Source organism: Biomphalaria glabrata, chromosome 5, assembly GCF_947242115.1.
Source record: "Biomphalaria glabrata chromosome 5, xgBioGlab47.1, whole genome shotgun sequence".
NCBI lineage: Eukaryota > Metazoa > Mollusca > Gastropoda > Planorbidae > Biomphalaria > Biomphalaria glabrata.
The window spans coordinates 36,593,674-36,616,100 of record NC_074715.1 but is presented as its reverse complement, the minus strand read 5'-3'; the positions used below and the strand labels follow the sequence as shown (position 1 = coordinate 36,616,100).

The following is a 22,427-nucleotide window of genomic DNA, read 5'->3' as shown; positions in this document are numbered from 1 at the left end:
CGCTAAACGTGCTCAATAAAGTTGATTCAAACACCTAGCTTACGCAGTGCTTTGGTCACTATTGTCATGAATCTATACTGTGACCTAATTCTACTTTTTTTTTTTAGAAAGGGGGGTCAGGTCATAAAAGAATAGTTATACCGTCTGTGTCTAAACGTATTAAATGTTTTACTTTTTTCAATATTAAGCGACTTAGGAAAAAAACTATAACTTTTATGTTACATTTTATGCTTCATTCCTACTTTAAGGTTAACGGGGCAGGATGTGATCAATTTTCACATCAATCAATTTATTTGATTACGCTTGAATAGCGTCAAACCACATCGTGGTTTCTTCAGAAATTCCTCAGCCTACACAACCAAAACCGCCCGTGCTCCTTTTTTTCACTGTTACATCATAAGCACGCAGATATAATCCATTACATGTAAGAATTGTCGTAGCATATGAAGTAACAAATGTGTCTTTATCGGTGTGTCTTTATCGGTGTGTCTTCATGGGTGTGTCTTTCTGAATATTGTTGTTGAGTTCACTAAAAAGTAGTTTAATGTTTAATGTATATTGCTACTTTACTTTTTAATCTTCTGCCATGAATTGTCTCTAAATTAACAAATCTCACTGCTCACTTTTGCCCATGTTCTAGTTTCTTTGTGTTTTCTTGAATTAAAGGGCCCCGAACAGAAGACGCAAATTCAAATATTTGCCAACCAAGGTTAAATAACCTTTAAGTTTTACTTTCTTGTTTGATTTGTAACAATGTCGCCACTATGAAGATTCCATTTCTTTTCATACATTATAACAGATATTTTGAGATTTTAGTCGGTAACTGGCTTAGAGATTCTATCCAAAGAAATACAACACAGAGAGGAATGGAGAAAGACGGTCAACAGATCTTGTGTGGTGTCCCAAGGGTCCAACAGACGAAGGAATAGAGGAAGGTCATGATGAGTTGGTTTACTAAGAAATGTAATCTTATTTATTATAGTTTTCTTGTTACTCTTTATGATCTTATTCTGGATGGAAAGACTTTTGTTTACAACGCTTACATCAAGACACTCTGGTGACAAGTTTTTGTACACGTGATTTCTTCCACACCCAATCTAGGACTAAGCTGAAATTTTGCAAACGGATTTCTTTTACTCGACAAAACAAGAAAAAAATAAAAAAAATTAATTAATGAACTATTGGTGATTAAATATTTTGTTGTTTGGTATCGAATAAGTGAAAGAATTGTACTTGACTGATTTGGTGGTATAAGTTGAATTAGTCCCCTTTATACTCTGCTTTAAAGTTTAAAACTAACAATAGATAAGTACAAAACCTTCTATTTTCATAAGCACTTCTCTGGCACAGTGGTTATAATGTTGGCTTGAAAAGGCTTGAGGAGTTCGAATCCAAGTTGTTCAATCATTTAATTTCTTTTAAAAATGCATTTAAAAAGCGATCATGGTAATAGTCATAGATACCCTCTTCGTTCTCTCACTAGCCCTTTCCAAATGGTCTATACAAATGATAGGATCATAGTGTATTGTGAAAGCTAAAAGCATGAAATTGCGCTAAACAAAAAACACTGGTAAAAGTATTTTTAATTGCACAGATTTATTATTGTTAATCTAGATCTATTACAAATTCAATAATATGACTAATCCAAAATAATTGATACAACTACATTTTCTTATAAGCATTGTTTTTTTAAGTATTTTAAAAAATATTTTCTTGTTTGTTCATTGTTTTACTTATTAACAGAAACTGATTTAACTATTTAGCGCGTAAGTAAATGTATAGTAAACACCACGTACAGTGTATAGAGTTAGGTGTATACTGTATGGTATATTCAAAATAAAAATAAAACAATAGTTTTCATGAAACTTTTTATTGTCTAAAAACACTATAGACTATTAATAAGCAACGGAAAGCTGTGTCAAAGGCGTAGGCCCTACGTATACAATTACAAAAACGTGGCATCTACTCTAAAACATTTAATATATAATTATGATTTGGCTTGTTAGTTTCAAAGTTCCTTCAAATATTACAACTATTACAGTCTAGTCTAAATCCTCTGAATGCTCTTGAAGAACCATTGTCCATTCCCCATTCACCTCATTTACATTTGTGTGATGTTTTTCGTTATTTAATTTAAATATATTTGCTGAGTATTTTAAAACATGTGAGCCTGCCTTTTAAATCTATTTTGAAACATGTTTTATTCATATTCCACACTATAATTACTTTTAATGAAAACGTTTCATCTTTATTGGACAAAAAGTAGCTGATGCAATTATTTTTGGCGATGTGAGATGGTGCGTTACAATTTTTTTTTCAATACTGACTTTAGTGTGTTTAAATCTAAATGTGACAGACGGACAGACAGACGGAGAAAAACACAATGTAAGTCCTAATCTAATCATACATTAGAGCAGTTGTGTATGAACATAATACATTGTATAACGACATTTCCAATATAATATCATTTCTTGTGTTGAAAGGTCTGTTTCTTTATTTTATTCATTTGGTGCTTATGATTCCCATTATGTTGCAACTTGTGATTGCCAGGTTTATTGCTTTGATTTTGTTCATTGCAGTCGCTTTCGTCAGATTTCCAATTGGTGTTGCCAGATTTATTGTTTTGATTTTGTTCATTGCTGTCGCTTTCGTCAGATTTATCCGTATGATGTGACTCTATGTATATATAAGTGTAGAAAACAAATACAGCATTACAGGTTCTACACAGTGTATGTATGACAAAATAACATGGCCTTTACCAGACCATAGAACATTATTTTATTATTATATTATTATATCCCTTTGACTAGAACAACTAGTATATAACAAGTACATATTTATCTAGCCTACTGATAGTATGTAAGACTAACAAGTACGTGTTTATCTAGTCTACTGATAGTATATAAGATTAACAAGTACGTGTTTATCTAGTCTACTGATAGTATGTAAGACTAACAAGTACGTGTTTATCTAGTCTACTGATAGTATATAAGATTAACAAGTACATGTTTATCTAGCCTACTGATAGTATGTAAGACTAACAAGTACGTGTTTATCTAGTCTACTGATAGTATATAAGATTAACAAGTAAATGTTTATCTAGCCTACTGATAGTATGTAAGACTAACAAGTACGTGTTTATCTAGTCTACTGATAGTATATAAGATTAACAAGTAAATGTTTATCTAGCCTACTGATAGTATGTAGGACTAACAAGTACATGTTTATCTAGCCTACTGATAGTATATAAGATTAACAAGTACATGTTTATCTAGCCTACTGATAGTATATAAGATTAACAAGTACATGTTTATCTAGCCTACTGATAGTATATAAGATTAACAAGTACATGTTTATCTAGCCTACTGATAGTATATAAGATTAACAAGTACATGTTTATCTAGCCTACTGATAGTATATAAGATTAACAAGTACATGTTTATCTAGCCTACTGATAGTATATAAGATTAACAAGTACATGTTTATCTAGCCTACTGATAGTATATAAGATTAACAAGTACATGTTTATCTAGCCTACTGGCAGTTTGTAGGACTAACAAGTACATGTTTATCTAGCCTACTGGCAGTATATAGGACTAACAAGTACATGTTTATCTAGCCTACTGGCAGTACGTAGGACTAACAAGTACATGTTTATCTAGCCTACTGGCAGTATATAGGACTAACAAGTACATGATTATCTAGCCTACTGGCAGTATATAGGACTAAAAAGTACATGATTATCTAGCCTAATTGTTTTGTTTCTTAAGAGAAAAAGAGAAGTTCACCCAATGAAAAGAACCAACAGGAGACGGGAACGTTTGTGGCGGAATAAGTCCGCCGATCGGTCCGTTTGCACTTTCCGATGGGGATGATGGCCGGCGACTTTTAGGGGTAAAGTCTTACATCCACAACGTGGTAAATATTTTGTTGGTATTATATAGGCACATAGACAGGCACAAGCAAAACGTAAAGCTTAATGATTTTGTGGAAGAAAAAATATTTAATGAAGAATAACTAAGAAGAAATACAATCGATGAGGATGGGGGGGGGTGTACAAGGTGATTTATGACGAATTATAAGCCAATATCATCACTGGGATGTTGCTCATAGAACTCGAGTATGGTTTGCTTATTCGGCTGTCTCTCACTTATCTGTATCCAAGACTCTCCTTCCGGGTGGGGTGAGATGACGCTCCGTTGTGCTGGCAGCCAGTTGCTGGTGCCCTGCGGGTAGGCAGGCACTAGTGTGATGAATATGAGGATGCCACGCGGTGGGCTTACTCCCCATACACAGGTAATGAAATAATCTAGACGTGAGTAGGTCCAGATGAATATGGATAAATAGATAATAGGGTTAGCTAAATTGTAAGGTGGATGTCCACAGTTGGGAGTTCAGTCAACATTGACGAGTAAATGAGGAACGCATATTCATAGAGATTTACAAATGTAATATTTGGAAACAAACAAGTGTTAACATTGTTATGATACATGAACGTAAATGTTACAGGCGAAGACACACTAAATAATAATGATAACGTTTTTCCAACTCACCCGCTTTGCCTCACACACAAGTTCCTAAATGAATCGTTGACTTGAGAGACTTCTGACTTCTTAGTGGTTCTGATCTAGAATTGCATTAACTTGAAACTTTCGTCTCCGGCTTTTATAGGTTCCCGAGCGGTACGTTTGAGAAGTGACGATCCAATGGCCAGCGAGTCTTTTGAATTTAGAATTGTTAAATTTGACAATTTTTTTCATTTGGGGCTCACTCACCTGACTTCTTTAACCCGCGACCTGGAGGGGGGTGGCGAAGGAGGGTGAAAGCGGAACCATGCACCAATTATCAGGCTGGACCATCGCTCGATGGCACAGCGGACGGGAGCGATTTGAATAGCCATGCGCGTTAGGAGTGTCGACTCAAAGTGGTGTACGTGGACGCCAAATTTTAATGCCCCTGGACTTTACGACTGCGTGTGTTTGTTCTGGCGTTTGGGGCGTGACTTTCAATTTTAATGTTCCTGGACTTAATGGCTGCGTACGTTTATTTTGGCGTTTGGGGCGTAACTTGGGAGGTGTGTGTGTTTATGGATCTAACCTTGGTGTAATAGGATGTTTGTGTTCTACACTGGTCAGTTTATTGTCGAGAGGGGGCTATACATTGCTAACTAGTGGTAAAAAGGGGGCGGGTAGTTCCGCACTGGTCAGTTCTGTATTGAGAGGACGTATTGCGTCACACAGTTCTTAGAAAGTAGACAATTAGTCGATCTGGATCTTGTTGACCTCATTCAAGCGTAAAGCGGCTATGGTTCATCTCGAACACTTTTTCATGTGACTGTGGAGAGTTTGGCGACACTCCCGCGTGGATCTAGTCAACTTCTAATATATGTCTCATGAGCTAGCAGACAGTGCCTCGCCACTTGGGCACTATTTATCTCATGAGCTCGCAGACATTATGGGCATATGGACATTGAAGTGTGTCATTGGTGGAGTTAATGGAATACAGAAAAAAAAAAACAAAGAAATTGAACAGTTTTGAATATAACTATGTCCACTTCGCTGAAGTAAATATAACATTTCAATACAGAAGTTCCTTTTTTTTTCTACATTTTTACCTGTTTCCGTTCTTACATTGAAAAAGAGCTTCCTCTTATCTGGGATACTGCAGCAGTGAAATGAAAAAGGCCAAGTCTGGTGAAATATTGAACAACTTCAAACCCACGTGACCGTTCTTTTTAAATATACAAACTTTCAAGTCGTTGATTTACAGAAAATGAACATTTTTTTGTTTTTTACAAAGTTGTTTCATTAAACACACATGAATGATAACAGACTCATGGGACAGAATTTCTTGACAAATTAAAGCGGTCGATGGCGCCATCAACATAATCAACTATCAATCGTCGATGACAACATATGAAATAATCAAAAAATAAATTAACCAATTTGATAATCAATCAAACGTAATTAATTAACTTTGTTTAAATATAAAATGACAAGCCGTGTGTGGAGATTTAGTTCGCTAACAACTCTAAACTATCTTTCGACTATAAAACCTTTTATTTTTATACGTAGAGGAATGGCTAGCATATTATTATTATTATAGCTTTTATATAGCGCAACTTTCATGCTTATAGGATGCTCAGAGCGCTTTGGTCCAATCTCATTTGTGGACCAACAGGGGGGGGGGGAGAGGGGTATCTAGTAGTTGGTTTTCCGTGCTGCCTTTAGGCGCTCAGTAAACGCAACTCTGCCCGAGTCGGGTGTCGAACCTCGAGACCCCTTCTAGGTAGCCAAGACAAGCCAAATTCAAGCGCACTTAGCCTCTCGACCACGCTTCCCACCATATCCAGGATGCTTGAGGCCTTTAGTTTTAATTCTGACTCAAACAATGTTTTTAAATTGCTTTTGAAAAGCAGCACTGAAACTTGTCTACCCCCTCCCCAACTGGTCCACAAAAGTGGTTGGACCATAACGCACTGAGCATTCTATGAGTATGAAAGTTGCGCTAAACAAAACAATTAATTAAAATATTTCCAATAGTTATGTTATTGTTAGTCTAGATCTATTAAAAATTAATTGCATGATTGATTCAAAATAACTGATGCAATGTCACTCAATAAAAGATTTTTTTAAAAATATTTTAAAATATTTTACTAATTACAATTCCTCTTATCAGCTTCATGGTTTCAAAAAAAATAAAAAAAAACAACAACAAAGAAACTGGACGGCTCTAACTGTTTTCTTAGATATATGACATTTAGTGTGTATCATTAAAAAAAAAATCACAAACTTATTAGCCACACAATGAAAACTCTGCTTTGGGTGGCCGTTATAAATTATAATCATCTTGAAAAATTATCAAAATACACCTCAGGGGGAATTCCAGTACTCCACTCAAATGTTTTTTTTGAATTCACTAAAGGTGTTGTCACAGCCTCGTTTTGAGACTCATTGTGACATAAAGTCACTTACAATTTTGTGTGTTCTTCTGACGGTGCTTGGTCTGAGATGAAACCACGAGGTAGGAAGGCAGTCATAACTCTGTCCTTGAACAGGTAGGACGTATATTTTGTTAACGTCAATTTTCTTTATAAAAAACCCACCTGGTATTACGATCTGGTTGTTCCGAACATGGAGATGTATTTCTGATGTTATCATTAAAATGTACACTATGCTTTTGTGGCTGGATAATCCGCCAAGTTGTCTTTTTATTTAAAAAAATGTCTGCCGACAAATGTGTTACTTCGTGAATTGTAAGATCTGTTGTGCTACTCATGTCAAAAGCTCTACACAGAACCACGACATTCGCGCCAGCAGAAAGTAATGTAGTACCCAGAAAGAGACAGAATATAATTATTATTACATAAACGATTACGTCATCAACACACTTATAAACGTTACAGGTGTACATCACTGGCGGATCCTTATGGGGGGTAGGGGCGATCGCCCCCCCCTCCCCTTAGGGGGGGGGGGTCGGAAGAATATTAGTATAGAAATGACACTATTTGTATACGAATTTATTTACTTATGTTAATAATATATACTAATTATTTATATTTCAACCTACTTTTAGATTATTTCGCCCCCCCCCCCTGTAGCATGTTGGCCGATCTGGTTGGGTGGGGAGGGGTGTTGGCTAAAATCTTATCATAAACTTTTGAGTGGGGGGGAGTCCAATTTACTTTTTTTAGAAATCACAGCTTGTTAACAGAATCAATTACATATCTATTTTTTTTTCTAAATGATTAAAACTTGTCATTGATATTTTAACCGATCTTTCTATTATTTCGTTCCCCTGTTGGTCGATTGGGTGGGGGGTGGGCCGAATACATCTACTGCCCTTCCCACCTAAATCCTTTGAGTGGGAGGATACGTCCTACTTTTATAGAGAAATCATAGTTTGTAAACAAAATTAGTTGATATCTATATAATATCTATAATAATATAACATGAAAAAGGGTACTACCAGGTGGGAGGATCGATAAATGAGATCGCCCTCAGCCCATCGGACAAACCAATACTTTTTCTTTATGTATTTTGGTTAAGAAATTACAAAATTAAAAACAAATCTGTCACTAATATGCTATATATTAAATTCTTATATCGAGTCGCCCCACTCCTATTCTTTAATGCCAAATGCAATCATTAGCAGAAATTATAAAAAGGAGCGAGGATTAATCGTTTTCACTCTACCACCCCCCTCCCCTTTCCAAGACTTTTTTTTTTAGTTTTTTTTTTTTAAAAGGACCTTTTTTAATTGGATGAATAACTAGCTTTACATGTCAGGATAATGTATTTCTGCAGTGAAGAATGCAAGGAAATGTCCTAACCCTAACCCCACTGGTAGAACTTACAGCGCTCTCCCAGACCAATTGCTGGCAAGAGGAATGCCTCAGCATGACTTTTTTTTCCGCCTAAAGTTGAGAAATATTCCGTTTTTTTATTCACACACACACACACACATACACAAATACATACATACTGTTACGAGTCTCCCTCTCCAGGCTCTCTATAAACTGCACCACACGACACCACCAACTGAAAGAACTTGACAACTCAGGGCTCCAAATAAAGTAATAGTTTAATGTCAATAAATAACAGCCAACACTGTACAATTCGCAGCACGTAACACAAGACTGTACAAATATCTCTCTGTTAATAGCCGTACCGCCGTATCAACTCTTGCGCTGGTCTCTCCGTCTCGTCTCGGACTTGTACTGGGCCGTCGTAACGAACCGTAGATCGGGAGATTGTGTCTCCCTGGTCTACGATACCTTCGCCCTTTATATAGGGTCCCTGCTGGCCTTCTAGAACCGAACGGAAGATCACTCGACCATTCTAGTTATCACATGACTGCAGCCCTCGTAACGCTCCTGAGCTCTGTTCACGACGCCGATCCTTCCCGAACCGTCATGTAGACACTCGTCTTGGCTGACCGTCGTAACTCGTCACGGTTGACTGCTCGTCTAGCGCTGGCCTGGGGCGATTTACGTTGTCTGACTGCACACACACCACTCTACCCCCATCTGTGCCACCACCAGGTTTACAACAATACATACATACATACATACATACTTACTTACATATATATATGCTGTATGCGCGTTAACGCATAGGGTTAGGGTTTACTGGGCGTTAGGGTTAGGGTTTGGAAAACAATCGCCCCCCCCCCCACTCCAAAGCTCTGGATCCGCTAGTGGTGTACATGAAAATTGGCGCAAGTCTTATCTGAAATGATTAGCTGGACGGCTAGAATTCTGTGGCATTTTACGTCTCGAGAGACGATCTTTTCCCTTTGCAACTTCTTGTGTGACTAAAGAGGCCAATCCTTGATACACAGCTCCGATCACAGGTTGGGCATATAAAATCACCAGGCGCCGTTGCATTTTCACCCTTCTTTCTGCTTCTGTTGTGTATGACAATCTGTGACCCTTCCTTTATGCTCTCTCTCCATGTGGATCTGTCCAGTGCCACCTCTTCCCAGTTGCCAGTGTCGATTTTGAAGAGCTTCATGTCGCGTTTGCATACATCCGTATAACGTAAAAGTGGGCGACCAGCGGCTCTCCTGCCTTCTATTAGATCGCCATACAGGATGTCCTGTGGAAGTCGACCTACTGGCATTCTACGAACGTGGCCAAGCCAGCCAAGGCGTCTGCTGCTGATAACAGAGCGGATGTCCTGGCATCCTGCTCTATGTAGCACTTCCTCATTGGTTATCTTATCTTGCCACCTTATTTTAAAGATCCGCCTTAGGCATCGGAGGTGGAAGACATTCAGCTTTTTTTCCTGCCATGAATAGGTTGACCATGTTTCACTTCCGTACAGCAAGGTGCTCAACACACAGGTCCGGTAGACTAGGGCTTTGGTACTGCTAGTCAGCAATATGTTGTCCCAGACTCTTTTCTGCAACCGTGACATGGTGGCCATTGCCTTGGCTATCCTGTTGTTTATGTCTTTATCCAGTAGAGTGTTGTTGGATATGATGGAGCCAAGGTAACAAAAGTGATCAACAACTTCTAGTGGTTGGCCATTAATGCTTACTTGAGGTGCAGTGTTTGTGTTTTGGACAAGTATCTTAGTCTTGCTTTGACTGATGTTTAAGCCAAACTTCTGGCAAGCAGCAGATAGTTTGTCAACCATGAACTGTAGCTGAATATCAGAATCAGCCACAATAGCTGCATCATCAGCATACAGGAGTTCTCTGACAAGTAGCTTCCTAACCTTGGTTTTTGCCCGCAGCCTTGATACATTAAATAGTTTTCCAGAGGATCTTGTATGGAGAAACACACCTTCGTTTATGTCGCTGTACGCATAATGCAGTAGACAGGAGAAGAATATGCCAAACAGAGTAGGTGCGAGCACACATCCCTGCTTGACACCACTGCAAACCTCAAAAGGTGCTGATTGGGCTCCATTGAATTTGACAGTACATTTAGTTTCCTCGTGAAAACACTCAATTAACTTCAGTAGTTTGGGAGGGCAACCTATTTTCCTCAGGAGTTTGAAAAGGCCACTTCTGCTGACCATGTCAAAAGCTTTAGTCAGATCAACAAAAACAATGTAAAGGGGTCTGTCTCTCTCTCTGAATTTCTCCTGCAGTAGTCGTAGAGAAGATATCATGTCTATAGTGGATCTACCACTCCTGAATCCACACTGAGACTCTGGGTAGACTCTAGAAGCTATCACTTGCAGCCTGGATAGTGCCACTCTAGCAAAGATTTTGCCCACTATACTGAGGAGAGAGATACCCCTATAGTTGTTGCAGTCACTCCGATCCCCTTTGTTCTTGTATATTGTGACTATAGTTGCGTCACGCATGTCCTGTGGGACATGACCTGTTTCCCAACAGCGGCAGAGGAGAGTATAGAGTTCAGGGAGCAGGAGTGATTCGTTGACTTTCACTACTTCCACTGGGATACCATCGCTCCCAGGAGATTTTCTAATTTTTAAGCAGTTAATTGCTTTTTTGAGGTCACTAAGGCTCGGAAGCTCATCTAGGCATTCCAGTACTGGAAGATCTGGTAGAGAAGCCAGGGCGACATCGTCTACCGTATTCTGTGTGGCATAGACTTCGAGGTAGTGTTCTGTCCATCGTTCTAGCTGCTTGGTTTGATCTGTACTTTTTTCTCCTGATTTGGATAGAAGGGGGGCAGGCTTAGACACTGTTGGACCCAGGGCCGCTTTAATGACATCAAATAGAGCTTTGCTATTTCCTGAGTGGAGACTGTCTTGGATTCTGTTGCAGGTATCCCTCCAAAAGTTGTTAGCACATTTTCTAGCCATTTGTTTCGCCTCTTTATTAGCACTTTTGAAGGCCTCCAAAGATTTTGGATTAGGCTTTGTCTTGTGAGCGAGGTGTGCAGATCGTTTTTTCTCGATGCAAGGTTCCATATGTGCTAGATTCGCCTCAAACCAGTCTACATTTTTGTGTTTTTGAGGCCCAAAGGCGGTGATTGCCGAACTGTAGATTACGTCTCTTAATTTCTCCCATCTGATCGAGATGTCTTCTTCATCACTTAAGGAGGGGATTGAACTGTTCAGGAGCTCGCCAAAGAGTGCACACTTCTCTGGGTCACCTACATGGTTGACGTTAATTCGCCTAGATCTGGGTTGAGTGGCTAGAATTAATGTATGACAAATGCGTACGTATATTTTATCAGTACACAATATCAATACTGTATCTCTAGGTACATCCAAAATTTTAGTCTAGATTACTGTCTTTTAAATTTGGATCTATATCAACAAACTAAAATCTTTCAGTAGATCATCTATACATGGGCGTAACAAGAATTTGTTTTGAAAATTGGGGAGGGGGAGTGAAGGGATAACATTTTTTATTCATTATTTATTGAGGGCGAAATCGATCTGTCACAAAATGTCATTAGCTTCAAAAAGAATAATTTACAAAAAAAATAAATAAAAAATAATAATCTTCCTTGTTTTAGTGTTCATTTACTTTAAGGCAATGAATAACGACGAATTCAATCAAGAAAATGTTAATGTCTCTTATGATTGTGACTAATAGCAGATATACTTTTTACTTTGTATGTACATCATAAGTTTTACATGTGTTTTGATTTGTTTCTTCTTGGGGTTTGTATTTGTTTTATTTTTCCCGCATTAGTGGTATCCCCGCCAGTCGCGGGAGACTGGCCAGGGTATGGGGGACAGGCAATGTTTAGGGCACCTTTTCTGGCCCCTTACTCATGCTTAGGAGGTAAGCAAAGCTGCTTAGAGGCTCAGACGGCTACCGAGTTCCGACTACATGGTATGGGCCGGCTACGTGTAGGTTTGTAGCTATGGCTGCCACTGTAGCCACACCTGCCACTTCGCTACCTGCCTATCGCCGTAGGGCTTTTTGATTGATGAAAATGAGAGATGAGAATGTGGCTCGCTCGATGAAAGTGTATTGAAGTGAGAGAGATGCTGCATCAGCCTCACTCTCTCGCCCCTTGCCAGGTAAATCCAGTGGCAGAAGTTTTACATATAGTAGCAGTACATAAAAGAATCCATTTAGAAAAAAAAATTACTGTTATAGAGAAAAGTATCTGTAAAATAACTTAGTGGTTGTTAGTTGCATGGTTAGATTTATTAGTGGTATCTATTTATTTAGACTTTTTTTAGTCTTATTACACTAAACTTCTTTAGAAGTGCCAAAGTGTTTTAAAACAAAGTGATACGCGATATGAGTGACGCAGCATAATTTCAAAGAGTTGTAAAAGTTATACTTAGATAAAGCTTTAAAAAAATTATGGTAACATGCAAAATGAATAACCTTTCATTATATTTCTTAGTTAAGAGACAGTAAGGTGGTTGGTTTGTAATACCGTGGCAAAATAAAACTGGGCTAAGATATTCAGCGCGGAAACATAACTTCGTCTGCAGAGTATTATCCTATCAGGATATTTTATGCAGATTCAGATAACCAGAAGGAAATTCATTCCATTATAGAGTTCAGAATTTCTTCATCTTGCCAGCCTTTTTATACTTACGGCTGAGCTGTAAGCCTTATTGTTGATGAGCTGCGACAAGGAAAAGTAGTGATCTGATTTAAGGAAATATCAGGAGAATAACCTCTAAGGCACTGAGAATACCAACTAGTGCTTCCTGCAGCTGCTGAAACTCAAGCAAGGCCAAATCGTAATCCTTATAGCTCATATGCGCCCTGAAGAAGGATCCTCTAAGCGCAGACATGTCTCTACATACAGAAAGTGTCTCATATTTTGCCTTAACAATTATTTTGACCATGCTGCAAGCCACTTTACTTAAAGCCCAAAAATGTGCCCTTAAATCTGGGCGCTTGCGTTGTCCCCGAGGATTGAATGAAGCTATATGCAATCCTAATCTAATTATGTTATATCCTGCTATATATCTTTAGCAATTGGTATCTTTTTTAACCAGTTCAATGTAAAAACTTAGAAAATCATTCATGAATGTTACAAAAGCACTTAGAAAACGCAATAAATGTAAGTTTCAATTTATTCGCTTGTTTTTCTTTACTTCACCACTTCATGGCAATAAGCGATGACTTCAACAAACAACTATAATGTCAGATTTCTTGTTGGAACAGTTGTCAAAGCTGTCGATAATATTTTCGTATTATGTGCCAAAAGCGACAGCCTGTAGCTTGAAAAAATAACCAAATTAAAAACAAGAAATGTTTATTATATAGAGACTAGAGACTTCCATTGTAGTACACCCTAACAAAATATCACAAATGCGTTAGAACATTAACTTGAATCGGCTTGAGATATTTCTATCACTGCCATCTACATCTTTCACTCACACTAAAAAATAACTCTACATCTATAGCTTATGTTAATCATAGCCCGGTAGTAGAAGCATGGTAGATAACTCAATTGTTATAAACAGTAAGAACTAAGTCTTATTTTCTTTTTATATTGATCTCCCCTGTTTAAGCTTAGCTCTCAGAGAGGAAGAAATTAAGTTCTCTTGTTCATATTTACCATGTTTCTGTGTGCAAGCTTAACGAGCATGTCTAACAGACAATGACCAGTTGCTTTTGTTATATAATAATGACTTTATTTTTTATTAGCGCCTTTAAAAACCACATTGGGAAGCGTGGTCGAGAGGCCAAGTACGCCTGAACTTGGCTTGGCTTGGCTATCTAGAAGGCGCTCGAGCTTCGACACACGACTGAGCGCCTAAAGGCAGCACGGAAAACCAACTACTAGATACCCCTCTCCCCCCCCCCTGTTGGTCCACAAATGAGATTGGACCAAAGCGCTCTGAGCATGCTATAAGCATGAAAGTAGCGCTAGAGAAAAGCTATAATAATAATAATGCTGTGCACGTAGGAAACGAAACCAATGGAGAGGCTACAAAATCTATTGTGAAACAAATAGGTCTTCATGTTTTGCTTTAGCAAAGTGGTGCTCAATAAGGAGCTAGTTCAAAACCTTTCCCAAACACGTTGGATTTCCTCGAGATTCAATAATGAAAATCTTAACCAATCCCTCTTCGCACACAAGACTATAGGGACTCGTATGCAAAGCGCTTAACTACTCGGTCACCTCGTCCCTCAAAAGATCACCGTACACTACCTAGTAATAAAGCAGAGAATATTAGTTAATATAAAAACACAGCTTTGATATAAGCTCTAGAGTTCAGTGCTAAGAGAGTAGACAACTTGAGAAAAGTTTGATCAAACTACTACACCACCGTACACTGTGTTAGTGAAGATATAAATGTTATTATTATTATTATTATCCATTATATAGTTACATTTCTATTCTTAAGTATTGTGTTAGCATACTTAAATATTTATATTACAATCATTTTGACATTACCCGCGGCTTGCGGGTCTTAGTTTGTGTTTACTAATCTAGTGGATTGGATTTAGATGTATGTTAAACGTAGCTAATGATCCTTTCAAGTTTTTCTCTTTCACCACGAAAATAAAATTAGTTTTGCGAAAATGGGTTTACCCGAAGCCGATACATTCATATCTATTAAAAAACGAAAGGAACGATAGATGAATAAGGATATTAAGTACGATCAAAACGGGTTTACCCGATTTGTGAAATGAATGGTATTATAAGTAAGTCAGGACGTTCTGAATTCGCAGATATATGGAACGAATTTATGTAAAAATGCTTTTGAAACACAAATTTGAAGATTAATTTTACTAAATAGTGAAATCAATAGACTATATTTTGTATTTTCATGTGTCAAAGTAAAAAACTTTATGTGCAAAGTGTAGTTCTTAAAACTAGATCTAGATCTAAATCCTTTCGATCTTTTTTCATTTCAACATTGTAAACAAAGCCTAAATCCATATAATACTATAGCTTTAATAGAGTCGGTCAGCTTTTTTTTTGTTGAGGGTCTTAAGTTTGTTTTAGGGCTACATAAATACACTACAGTCTAAGTTAGTACCCAAGGAACATTTCTGCCAAGTTTTATCAAGATTGGTCAAGCGGTTTTTATTTCTATTCCTAACATACATACGCCTCACATTCTCACATTCTACTTTATAAAGTAGATGTGGTATTTCTAGATAACATGTGTTTTACTTGAATACAATAAACTATTACTAACCTTTCTTTGTAGAGCTCATTCCAACTTTTTTGGACTCGGTAGTACTCGGTGTTGGTGTTGAAGTAGTGGTTGACGTAGTGGTTGGAGTAGTGATAGTGGTGGATGTAGTGGTAGGCCTAGTGGTTGGATTAGTGGTAGTGGTTGATGTAGTGGTAGGCCTAGTGGTTGGATTAGTGGTAGTGGTTGACGTAGTGGTTGGAGTAGTGATAGTGGTGGATGTAGTGGTAGGCCTAGTGGTTGGATTAGTGGTAGTGGTTGATGTAGTGGTAGTGGTTGGAGTAGTGGTAGTGGTAGGGGCAGTGGTTGGAGTAGTGGATGTTGTAGTAGTAGTCAATAATGTCACATTTTCAGGCGTTTTATCAACTCTGCAAAAACAAATAAAAAATGTTACATTAATTTTGAAAAGAAGTTCAAATACAGACTGACCTAAAAAATTTACAGGCCCACCGAACTTTGTCTTGATCAAACAGGTTTTTCCTTTCTTTCTCAAAATTTATATATAAAATATTAACAAAAATAAAAATAGTGTAAGGTAGTTTTTTTTTTTCTTTAAATAAAAGCACACTTTTTTTGTTAAATTTGACACTATGTGTCATAATAGAATTGAAAGAAGCAAAAAATAAATAAATAAACTAGAAAAAACAGCAACACTTATTTAAGGTAGAGAACTCCACATTTAAAGCTATATCTCCCATCGCTTTCTCTGTCTGCATCTTCTTCTTTTTCCTGGTTCAGTTCCCTGAAGGAAGGTTTTTGCGAGCCCTGAGCACCTTGTGATGTGGTCATAGAGTTTAAGTTTGCGTTTTTTTGACATTGGATAGCAGGTCGTCGTTGGGTCCAATTTCTGTGTTAATCTTATTTCTAATCTTTTCATTTGTGATGCGGTCTTTGTAAGTGATACCTAGGATCATTCTGTAGTATCTTAGCTCCATTGCGGATCCTATTCTCAAGATCTGCAGTCAGTGTCCAAGATTCGCAAGCATATAGGAATGTGCATTAATAAATAATGTAATTCTTACCTGAATATTAACTGACCCGGCTCACCAATGCTGGTGTACTTCTCAATTTGTTTTAACTCTTTTGTCATTGAAAGTGGAAGAATGAACTTTGTGGGACCATCGCCTTTAAAGAATCCAACCTTCATGAAACAGTTTCAGAAACAAAGTTTATCAGATTTAATATAGTATCTCAACTTATTTACTAATATATAATATAGGTATGAAATATAACGAATAGCGGATGAAGTGTAGGCCTCTAAGTAGAATATATTTTATGACCGTGGATTTCTTTCATATTTGATGTAACTAAAAGGTAAGCGAATTTGATTTGTCAAGGCTATACTATTATATTTCCACATGGTGAAATGTCTTTGTTCTAAGTGACACAACGTACTGTAGCCTCCCAACTGCGTGTTTCCTTTTCAGCTATTTTGGCCCTCTAATAAAAAAAACATACGACAGATCTCACCAAACGTCACTGGCGGATTAACCCACCCATCATTCGCACCCCATCTCAAAGGAGAGAAACGGGTGTAATTTTTTTTAAGGAAATTAGAATATGTTTGTATATAATTTATATATAATTTATTGCTAATCGATATAATACACACTACTTATTGACATTTTGAATCGATTCTTAACTTGTAACTATTCTTAATCTACATCGAATCTTAACCTATATCGATTCTTAACTAGTATCGCCTTCCCCTTAATAATTAATTAAGACTAAATAATTAACTAATTGGTTAATTTTTGGATTGGTATTGTCATCGACTGTGACTATTTCAACTTGATTCGATAATGGGAAGTGGCAGAAAAAAAAACGTGCTAAAACGTAATAAGGGGATTAAATCCATATATACATCCATATATATATCTTTATGTAGCATTCATTCCCCTTATTTCGATTTCAGACAAAATATTTATTCACAGACAATTAACAAACTAATTGGTATTTTTTTTTTATCGATTCATGTCTTGTTAGGTTCAATGAATAATTATGAAAAGTTTTAATTTGATCCGAGAATTGGAAATGGGAGAAAAAAACATGTTCAATATTTATACCAGACAGACAGAGTGAGTTAATCAGGGGCGGACTGGGTATCCAAATCGGCCCAGGCATTTCTATACAATCCCGTCCATAGCTTGTATATCATATGATGGGCATCCAATTCTAGGCCTATCTGTCCTCATAATCTTTATATTAAGTATGATAATATATCGATATGCATGCATACATAGAACTCTAAATCTCTATAGAAATATGTTGGTATTTTGTGTTTTTTTTAAATCGCAAAATGTCTAGGCCCTAAAACGATGAAGCCTTCTAGTAGCACTATCTACGGATGTAGGCTAACACAGTATTTTGGAAAATGTGTTAGATTAAAAATAGTTTTACACTGTAGAGTCTGTGAACGATTTTTGTTTACACAACGCTCAAAGGACCCTTTTATAAAGTTTTATAACACTTAACAATTTGATGCATGCCATCCATGCGGCATTTACGTGGCCCTATCAGCCCATTTGGGTACCGGCCCACCGGGCATTAGCCCGAATGCCGATATGGCCAGTCCGCCCCTGGAGTTGATATAAGCTTTGCAGAAATCAAGTTCAATGTAATAATACGCCCCGTTTATGAACATCACAAGATGACTTTAACGTAGATTGGTTTACCTTTGTAGAAATGGGTATTTCTGGGGGGAATTCACTAAGGTCAGGATAAGCCGCATAATTTGTTATATCCTCAAAAAAGACCCACCCAATGGTGACAAAGAATAAGCTGGCCAAACTCTGAACACCATCCGTTGCGAGAATCAGCTGAATTGTGTTTTTCTGTTTCAAAGTAAACAAATATTTATAAGCACTATTTGTCATATTACGAAATCAAACAAAATAAGTCACCAACAATTAAATAAGTAATTGGTTAATTTTTATCCTTTATTCATGTCTTGTCAGGTTCAATGAATAATTGTGCAAAGTTTCAACTTTTGATCCGGGTATGGGAAATGGGAGAAAAAAAATCTAACTTTTTAACAAACAGATAGACAGATAGACAGAGTGAGTTGAGTTAAACTTTGTAACAAAATAAAACTGCGAAATAAAACAAAAATCTTGTCAAAAATACATTTTAAATATACAAGCTGCTGCATATTTATACAATTTTCGTTTGAATTAGTGAATACAAATATAAAACTATAAGAAATTTTGTTTTAAATGCATATAAATGTACACACACACAAAAACAGGAAAAAAAAGATCTGCATGCTAAGTTTACAGAACAACAAGGTTCGTTTACAGAAACCGAAATGCAGTCGTTGAAATATTTTGACCCAGACTGTTGACAGTGAAAATTGGATTTTTGATAACGCTTTGAGTTTCTTAAACTTCAACGTAAATCACTGAGTGACATCACAAGACTAATAATCTCTTTAAATAAAAAAAAAAAAAAAAGACGGGGAAAACCTATACCGTTGACCTTACACTATTCTTATACCTATTTTATACCTGTGTGAAGCATTTGTCTGGATTGTCTTGGCCTAAATAGCATATAATAGAACTGTAGTTAAAAAATGTCGCGATGTAAAAGCTCAAGCTACATAGTTCTCATATAGAACTGCCCTATGGCTTATAAAGAGTGATGAGTTTTCAACAAGTTTTACCTTGAAGTCCCCCTCACTGCCGAAGTGTTCTGTTCCTACGTCATACCACGTGACTACCAACACGTAACTAGGCGTAAAGTCTGCAGCAAAATTTGAGAGACTTCTTGCAATCGAGCTGATATTTGTCTTAGCAATAGAAATAGGATCGTTCACCAGTCTGGGAAAAAAAAAAACAGACAAAAACAAGAGTACAATGTTAATTGGAGGCGCGGTGGCTGAATGGTGAAGAGCTTGGCTTCCAAACTGAAGGGGCGGGTACTGGTGAAGGTTGGGATTTTTAAGCCTCAAGGTCCACCCAGCTCTAATGAGTAGGCCCTACCAAACATTTTAGTTGAGGAAAGGTAAAGGCGGTTGGTCTTTGTGCTGGTCACAGGGAGCCCTCGTTCACTGTTGGCCACAGATCAAGATGACCTTTACATAATATGCCCATAGTTCGCAAGGTCTGAAATGGAAATTTATTTGTTTACTTAGATATTAATTTTATTCACAACTTGTCTAGCTTGGCTCTTCATATCAATGTTGAAAGTCGTAGCCCTGACACTGTTGGCTCAAATCTTGTAGGATCACACTTTTCATTTGGAAGTCGGGTTTCAAATTTCACACAGAAGTCTGCGATATGTTTTACTCCTTATTGAAAACTAAGATTTTGAAAGTGATTGCCAAAACTTAGGATTCAGGATGTTACTATTATGGATATTAGGCTAATTACCTGTAAAAAATATTCCCATTCACTGTACCAATATGTGCTATCCAGATTCCGATTGATGCAAGTTTTACGTCATTGATATTTAAAAAGTCGGAGTAAGATTTCACATTTGTTTCGTCAAAAACCACAAACCCATCTTTCTGTATCTGATATAAAAAAGGTAAAAAAATAATTAATTATGCAAAAACTTTTATTCATGTTTCTTGAATATTCTCCAAATTATGTTTGTCTAATGTCAAGTCGACATTGCCATTGAAGTTTAAGCGATTACGAAATAAACTTTGATTAGAACTAAAATGAAAAGGTAAATTTCGTTAAGAACTTCAGTAAATGTAAGCTTAGAAAAACAAACTCATAAAGAATTAAATAGATCTGTGTAATTGCACGGTCTTTCGCTTACAGCAGCAGTAAAAGCGAGCAATCTTCTAGTTTTGGGACATGACTTTTAAATTGTTCCCCAATCTCATAGTGAATCACTGAGCTCTATTTTACACCACGACCTTTAACGTTTCTATCAGCACGTATGTTTGAAAGGTCACGTTTTCACGGAAACATGTTGTCGATAAACTTTTTGGAGATGATACAGGTAAATTCAACGTGAAACGTTTGCATTGATAGGGGAAGATTTTATAATTGGGGTAACTAACAACTCGACTTCAAACTTTAAGGATAGTAAAGTTAGGTGTAAGTAATTGTGTGTAGCTATATTTGACATATTTCTTTTCTTTTCTATATTAATAAAAAGTATTAAACAAAGCAAACAAAACTTATTGTAAAGCCAAACCTTTTTATTATTTTTTTAATTGAGAGGAGGCCTAAATGTTTGTACATTATGGTAGAAGGGATTATCCCAGTCCCAATGCAGACTTTGCACTGTTTAAAGAGCTTTACCAGTATAGCTTTTTTTCTGTTGTCATATTTCATGATTTTGAATTAAAATCTTAGAAAAAAATTAACTGTAAAAATGTATATCCTATTGAAATAATCTGTCAGGTTTTAATTCATTGGCTTCACTATTTTTATATAACAGACGGTGATAAATAATTTGTTTATAAGTAAAAAAAAATATATGGAAATATATTATACCTCAAAAAACGTTATACATAGGTGTATTCGCATTCAAGCCTCTGACACTTACAGTATACCTATTGAACTAGTAGCAAATAAAAACGCTTCGCTGCCCTCTGTGATGGAAATTTTCGATAAACGTTTGAAATTTCGCACATCACAGAGTTTGACGATGATTATGATGTTAATGAATTTCCTTGAAGTGGTCCATTTCATTGCACACATGTCAGGATAAGGGTAACAGTTTATAAACAAATCAAAACACTTTCACTCTCTCCAATGCAGCACTTGTAAGACATTGGTGACATTGTTATCAGATATGTGGCAGAACCTTTCGGGGCACTTTGCCTTTGGACCCGCTTTATGTTGTCAGGTTGCATTATAAATTTGCAGAGAAATGACGTCAGATTGACACAGCGGAAATGACAATTTATCATGTTGTGATATTGATTTTAAACAAGTTTTTTTATGAGCTTACACTACAAGGAAATAGTATATATTAAGTAAAACACTCACACCCAGATACTAGCTGAGGGCTTATGGAAGTTGTACAAATACTTACTGTCAATGAATTGTATGTATTTCCATAATATGGGAACCCTGGACTTAAGTTGATCAGAGCTGGTGTATTGAAATTCATGACGTTATCTCCTGCTGACGTCCCAAAAGATAATAAAGCATTGCCCAGGTGAAAACACAAAGTGAACAGAATGAGTTTCATCTTGATTTCTGAGCAGCTTGCGCTGTGTAATGAAAACATGGTGGACATCGTATTGATTTTGTTGGTGAGTACTCGACACAAATAGGTGAGTAGAAGTACACAAAAAATGAACTGGAGTACATCAAAGAAACAAAACAATGTTGCCCGTTGAGTTAAATTGAGTAACACATTGGAAGTCTTGGATTCCAGATACGTGCTCGTGAGGTGTACAGTATGAGTCATGTGTCATAGTTCCATTCGGCTGTACGATCATTAGAAAGAAAACTCGCCAATATTTCTTCATTATATCGTTATGTCTTCGATTAGAATAAGTAGGTCAAGTATTTTATTTTACTTTTTATATTAGACACATTAAAAAGTAAAATTTAAAATATTTTCTTTAAATACTGATTTGCTTTTTTCCCCCTTTTCTATATTTCTATTTGTGTGCAAACCTAAAAAAAATATATACAATTGAATAAATAAATAAAATTGGAGCCATTGAAACATGCCCATGTGTTGTTGATTGGTCGTTGACTTGTAGCACCGGATCGCTAGTACAACTAAACCGATGTACGGGTAGGCCTATAATATATTAATACAGAAAATAACATGAAAAAACTTCTTTTTCAAAATAATAATAATAAGGCTTGTCTTCGAGTCCGAAGATTAATGAGGAATACAGTATTTCTCGAGGCTGCGCAGCCCCAGCTGTGACCTGCATGTCTTGCC

At 36.8% G+C, this 22,427-nt stretch overlaps 1 protein-coding gene across 7 annotated transcripts in view; it reads right to left on the bottom strand.

Moving 5' to 3' along the window:
- Positions 1-1,854: 1,854 nt before the first annotated feature.
- Positions 1,855-22,427, bottom strand: part of LOC106059441 (transcription initiation factor TFIID subunit 12-like) — a 29,245-nt gene continuing 8,672 nt past the window's right edge. For 3 of the 7 annotated variants that reach the window (XM_013217073.2, XM_056029857.1, XM_056029856.1), the window contains exons 2-8: positions 21,558-21,738; positions 19,931-20,073; positions 19,222-19,378; positions 18,236-18,394; positions 16,583-16,701; positions 15,564-15,928; positions 1,855-2,676 (exon numbers count right to left, since the gene is read on the bottom strand). In XM_013217073.2, the coding sequence (XP_013072527.2) occupies positions 2,465-2,676; positions 15,564-15,928; positions 16,583-16,701; positions 18,236-18,394; positions 19,222-19,378; positions 19,931-20,073; positions 21,558-21,716 (1,314 nt within the window). In that variant the 5' untranslated portion in view covers positions 21,717-21,738 and the 3' untranslated portion in view covers positions 1,855-2,464. Of the gene's footprint in view, positions 2,677-5,634; positions 5,691-13,467; positions 13,629-15,563; positions 15,929-16,582; positions 16,702-18,235; positions 18,395-19,221; positions 19,379-19,930; positions 20,074-21,557; positions 21,739-22,427 lie in introns of those variants that run through there. The other 4 variants (XM_056029862.1, XM_056029858.1, XM_056029860.1 and 1 more) reach the window with 4 other exon arrangements.